The 6,150-nt window shown below is 43.3% G+C and overlaps 1 protein-coding gene across 6 annotated transcripts in view; it reads right to left on the bottom strand.

Annotated features, from left to right (window-relative positions):
* SPSB3 (splA/ryanodine receptor domain and SOCS box containing 3) overlaps positions 1 to 6,150 on the bottom strand; it is an 18,824-nt gene continuing 12,674 nt past the window's right edge. For 4 of the 6 annotated variants that reach the window (XM_083412552.1, XM_083412553.1, XM_083412551.1 and 1 more), the window contains exons 3-7: positions 5,692 to 5,869; positions 4,929 to 5,116; positions 3,122 to 3,224; positions 1,643 to 1,768; positions 1 to 970 (exon numbers count right to left, since the gene is read on the bottom strand). In XM_083412552.1, coding sequence (XP_083268678.1) covers positions 627 to 970; positions 1,643 to 1,768; positions 3,122 to 3,224; positions 4,929 to 5,116; positions 5,692 to 5,869 — 939 coding nt within the window. In that variant the 3' untranslated portion in view covers positions 1 to 626. The remainder of the gene's footprint in view (positions 971 to 1,642; positions 1,769 to 3,121; positions 3,225 to 4,928; positions 5,117 to 5,691; positions 5,870 to 6,150) is intronic. The other 2 variants (XM_083412556.1, XM_083412554.1) reach the window with 1 other exon arrangement.

The raw sequence follows: 6,150 nt of genomic DNA, 5'->3' as shown, positions 1-6,150 counted from the left end.
TTCAACCCTTGTAAGTCAATGCAGCTTGTATTTTAATTATGTTTTCATATAGTTCAATACAGGAGAGGCAGCGGGTAGACATGCAAAGCAATTAAAGCTGCAAGGCTCACATGAGTTCACTTACAGAGACAGTCGAGCAAGTTAATTTTGCGCCAGAGCTGTCTTTGCCAAAGCACTGAAAAACACACAAGAGACTGAGAGCCCTTTTTATATTGATAAAGATTGCTGTTTCTGTGTCCCAGAGGCATTACTTGAAAGTGGCCAACCAACACAGTACATTGGCTTCTCTGTTTTCATCATAAATTGAGTCTCATTCATTTGGTTGCTGGGAGGAAAGTGTTCCTTGTCCTGTTTGGCTACTGAATGTCTCAAGGTTCAGAGACTCTTCCAGAAAACTTGGCAACTGTAGTTGATGAGCAGGAGGCAAATGGGGGTAATCAAACTACAGGAATGGCTTGCCTCCTGAAGGTAGGTCTCTTCCAAAGCAGGAAACACTTGCTGAGTTCCAAGATTTCACTAGAAAGTGGGGAAATCTTTGCCCTCATTGAGGAGCCAGCTTCAACCACCCTTATAAAGACACTGAGGAAAAACCCTCATCCTTCAAGACATGGCCTTCAAAGGAAGTTTTATGTCCTCCTGCATCTCTTTCGCTGGCATTCCTCAGCATCTGAACTGCAAGAGCTATCTGAATCATTTCCTGAGGTGGGGGAGGGTGGCTGAATCGAGCCACAGTTCATGCTCAGCACCCAGCCCAGTTTGTTGTGCAGAATTTGCTTCAGTCCAGGGGGAAGGGGCAGCACATCGAGTGTATCCACGTAGTCAGGAAGCAGCTGGCGGAGACGGAAACAGCAAAGGTACTGCAAGGAGGTGTGGCTGCCGCAAGAGCGGATTACTTTCATGCTGCTCTTAGCGGCCGTTGAGCATACCATGGGGTAGAATCTCTTGTTCTGAAGTTTGGTGGCAGCTACTCCTGGATGGAAATACCAAAAAGGAGGCCTGAGATCAACACATGGTCACAGAGATGGGGGGAAAAGGCACACAACAAGCTATAATCTCTCAGCCATTGGCTAGGGCACTGTAAGGATTTGGGGAGCAGGGCACTCCATCCCTTGATAGTCTTACAGAGAAAGACTAAGCGTCAATGAAAACAGCAGCAACATGTGGTTCTATGCTCTTTGTCTCTGTGCACAATCAAGAAAACTGTCCAGGCACCAGTCATGCTGCTACATGATGCCATACACTTGTCGTAGTTACGCTGATGTGAAGGCCAAAGCTGGCTTACATGCATATACTTCTGGTTTACGCTACATTTTACTAGTTCCAAACAGCCTTTTCAATAGTCAAAAGCTTGGGATGCTCAGGCAGCACTAACAACTAGGCCCTCTGACATCTTTACACATGAGAAAATTGTAATTTGAGTGTAGTAGGGACACACAGCATGCTGATATTTTGAGAGTCAGTCCCTTAAAATTTAAACTTTAGATCTCACACTTCAGTGATCCTACCCCATATCTAGCAATAGCTCCCTCCTGCTTAGTTGCATCTTCTTCCAACATTCCCCCTCATCTCAAAACTGGACTACACCTTTCAGTTGTGCCAAAGTTTGGTCAGCTTAAACCTGTTCTGGATCTCTTGCTCTTACCTATGCATTTCCTGTTTTTGAAAAAGGTCAGAGTCCCATGCCAGGTGTCCAGGTGCACTCCAATAATGGAGCCTTGGCCAAACCTCGTCGAGAAGTTGGTTCTGTCTCCCTTGTGGTGGAGAAGTCCTAGAGGGCAATTGGCAGCCACAATTACACAACATACACTGTAGACTCATCCTGTGTATTCCTACTTTTTCTTAAAACAGTTATTTCCTAGTTCTTTATCAGTTATACATGGGCAAGCCTCCGACTGCTTGTCAGAAATTTAGTGAATCTGTCTTGATCCATTAATTCAAGTCCTCACAAAAACTTGTTGCCAAAACAGCTGGGTGCAAGAACAAAATGGACCGTGCTCCTTCAAACAAATAAAATCTTCCCTCTCTCCCTTGATGGCCCTCATGCCTAGAACTGCCTCCCTGAACACCTGTGTGATGTCACCACTAATTCCATGAAGTCTTGGGCATTGTCCGCTACTGTAACCAAAGGAAAGTACACACCCAAGTTCACCCTCACCCTTGTTTCCTGCCTTTGTTGACACCTCAGTGCCATGTTTGAGATTGCAATCTTCTCAGTACAGGGACCTGCTCTGATGTACTTTTAAAATACTGATACTAACTTTTTAACCACCAGCTGAATACTTGGCTTTTTCACTAGCCAAATTTTGGCCCAAGCCATTTTGTTTATAGAAGCAAGTAATTTCACACATGCAGCAGTCCAGAACACGTAAGCAGTAAACCAACACTTGCAAGTTTGAAGATGCCATTTTAATTACACGTGCATGTGCAAGTTCTCTGATAACCTATAAAATAGGGATGCACAGAATAAGATGTTAATATAGACTTTGAACTTCTGAAAGCTAGCCTGTATTTTGGCTCTCTAGCCTGTATGCCAAGCACAATTTATACAGGGTGTGAGCCACAAGAAAAAGCCCTTACCTGTGCAGGCTTCCCATGCACATGCAGCCCACTAAAATGCACCTGCCACATGCACTAGTCCATTCCTATATGCTAGCATGCCAGCTGCATACCCGTCTGCTGGCATTAGGCTTCAAATACAGAAATACACCTTCCCCCTTCAGAAGCCAGTCATTTCACTTTTTGTTTACAGTTACAAATATATGAACTATATAACCCCTTTGCTCAGCATGACTTGTCCAACTCCTTTAGTCAATCATGGTCTCTCACTTCCTTTGTAAGGGAGAATTTATACATTCATGTTCTCAACATTTCAGTCAGGGCTAACCTGTAGCACTGCAGATGATGTTAAGACTAGAACTCACATCACCCGTGAACATTGACCATGCTGTGTGGGGCTGGCGATGATGGGAGTTTGGAGTCCAATCACATCTGAAGGAGCACAACTTTAAGCAATGATCTCTGATGGCTCAATCGCTCTGTGAGCCACCAAGCCACCTCCAGTTACTGGCAAACCTTCACATTTCTCCTTCATCCCATGAATTATTTTCTATAGTGCCATTACCTGTATATGAGAGGCCCCAGCTATCTTCATCTTTGCCCAGCAAGCTACAAAACGTGTGGCGGTACTTGTCCAGATTCACATCTGATGTCCCAATTCCCACCATCTAGATGTGGACAGAAAATTTGAAATGAGGAGAAGAGGGCAGGGACACGGACAAAAGTACACACACTACATAAATCATGGAGCCACCTAAGCAATCACCTGAGCATTTGCTCATGTAAGCTTTTTATTTAGCCTTCAGAGCCACTGATTCTGCTCCACTACTACAGAGAACATTTCAGGTTCCAACAATCACTTTGGGTGGGGGAAATCATTCATACTCCCTACTTTCTAAACCAACATGCATTCCCTCTAGTTTAGATAAAGAACACGTTGATAGAACTGAACTATTTACTGTTCAGTTGTCTAGCGCTATGCATTTTTAATATCAATTAATAAAATTCAACCTTGTTAATGCATCTGGACAGTTCACAAATACATATTACATAATTACCCTCTCCTGCATTCTGGTTTCTGGCCCATGGTTTGAGCTCTGCTATACTCAACTCTTGCAGACCGACCTCAGCAGTACATCAATCTGACATGCTGTGTTGACCTGCATGATTTTATTTCACATAATGTGTGTCACAGCACAGTATCATCCAATTTATTGCATAGCACTTTATTGGTTGTGTAGACCTATGACAGGTAATTGAATTTAGGCAATTTGACAAACCTACAACTCTAATGGAAAATACGGTACCACCCCGAAACATTTCAGTCTCTAATGTTGCACATATGCCTGCAGCAAAGGCCAAGACATTACTAAGGAAATCTTTGGTCTTAAGATGGAACGGTTTATTCCAATGGATATGAATAAGCAAGTCATCTTAGGGCTGGTTCATGTAAAATAATTATGTGTTCTATCAGGTCAGACTACTTGTTCGTCTAGCCCAAAATTAGGGAACCTTTGGCCTTCTAGATATTGTTGAACTCCAGCTCCCATCAACCCCAGCAAGCATGGCCAATGGCCGAAGATTATGGGGGTTATAGTTCAGCAAGATCTAGAGAGTCAAAGGTTCCCCATACCTGATATACTCACATACTATGTACTTTGACTGACAGCAGCTTTCTAGGATCTGAGGTCAAGGGTTCCCCCTCACCCGCTACTTTATCATTTTAGCTGAAGATGGTAGCAGAGATTCAATTTTGGGCCTCTAGCATGTAAAGACTGAGCTATGACTCCTTTCCAGCAGCCCCTAAGCAAGCATTCTGGGAGTGCAAGGAATCCTCCAGCCTCATAGTGAAGCAAGCAATGATATGAAAGCACCATATCTGAGAGCTATTTGAGGGTTAAAGACACAGCTGTACACGCATGCGGTGGCCTAAGGGTACTAAGATTATGCAGATCATGGTGTCCCCACTGGACTTTACCATACAAGATGCCAGTTTTCATAAATGGCATCTCTACTCAATTGCAAAGCACAGCAATAACAAGTGAAAGCTTGTGCCCAAGTTATAGAACTCCTAGGACAGCTGCTTGGATCCTACATTGGCCGTGTTTTGAGGCCATTTGAAAATCGTTTTAATCCACCAGCCCCAGAGCCTGACTGATGCTTTACATGCTTCTGGCCTGTTTTCTGATGAGTTTTACTGATGTGCCATTTATTAATTCAAGCTACACTTAATGTTGGCTGCTTGCTGCTTTCAGCTGCAAAAGCAGGAGAAAAATATTTTAAAAGAATACGCTTAGTGTACTGCTATCAATGAATCATCCTGTTTTGTTTAGCTGCCCCCTGCAGCACCTAAACATCACCATTCAATGTACCATGTCTGTGCCATAGACGGGTGAGGTCATCTTGATTTCCCAGAAGTGTTGCCCTTCTGCTAGCTCCTTGTTTCCCCGGACTGCAGCAGTGCCACAGCTGTAGTCCATGTGGAAGTTCACCTTACGGTCATCACAGGTCAGCAATGTTGCAGTGGATTTGTTCAGGTCATCCCATACCCAGTCAAAATCTAAATGACAGCAGGGGAGATGGTATCTTTCAAAAACACAAATGATATTGGATCTCAGCCACCCAACTCAAACTGCACTTCAACACAAAGGAAGAGCTATTACAAATGAAGAGAAATGAAGTAGTAAACCTGTGTCTGGACTGTACCAATTTGGGCTGCATGTAAACACTCTCAGGACCTAATGCCCCTGTATTTAAGTTATTTAAGATCTTCCTCCATGATTTGTTGCCTTTGAAAGCGGTATAATATGGAACAAAGTAATTGATTTCAAGAAATCTCTCCACACAGAAAACTAGCATGTCAGAGAGAGGGGTTCTGGGCATGTGAAAAGATTTCTGCCTTCTCTTCTTAACTGATATTTTAAGTTCTCCAAAGGCCCTGTGGAGAAAGATCAGAAATGGAGCAGGGTTGAGGAACTTATGACCTTCCAGATGTTGCTGGAGTCAAACTCCCATCCGGCCCAACCAGCATGGCCAATGGGAGTCATAGATCCATTCACTATTTTCCCCCTGCACATCTATGTCACATTCCAACACATCCCTAACTCTTATGAGATTTTTAAAATGCTTCCTTACATTCATCCTCCTCTCCACACTGACAGTCTTTGATCTGGTGAATGGTGTGCACATTAGAGCAGAATGGAGCTTCATTCTGGTTTTCACAGTTACAGTACGACTCTCCAGTTACAGGGATTGCTGTGGGTATGGAAGGCAAAAGAGAAGGAAATTCTGGCTCTGAATCAGAGTCGCTGTGCTGCCCAGAAGAAAGAAAAACAAACTATTAGAATGCTCTTTCCAAAAAAAAATGCTCAGAACCAACCCATGTCATTTTCCATTCCCATGGATTTCTCCTCTCAAAAGAAATGTTATTTTTAAGCTGAGTTCTTTTTATTTTTACATATACTCTCTGAAGTCAATGCTGTCCACTTTCACTGGTATAAATGAATCCTGGTATAAAGCCAGACTTTAAAGATTTACTGAAAAGAATTTCTAAAGGGTGACTGAAGTGGAAGAGCTTGGCTCTGTGTAGCCTCT

This window comes from Podarcis tiliguerta (assembly GCF_965153285.1).
Source record: "Podarcis tiliguerta genome assembly, chromosome: 14".
In the NCBI taxonomy this organism is placed as follows: Eukaryota; Metazoa; Chordata; class Lepidosauria; order Squamata; family Lacertidae; genus Podarcis; species Podarcis tiliguerta.
This window is presented reverse-complemented; position numbering and strand designations above follow the sequence as displayed.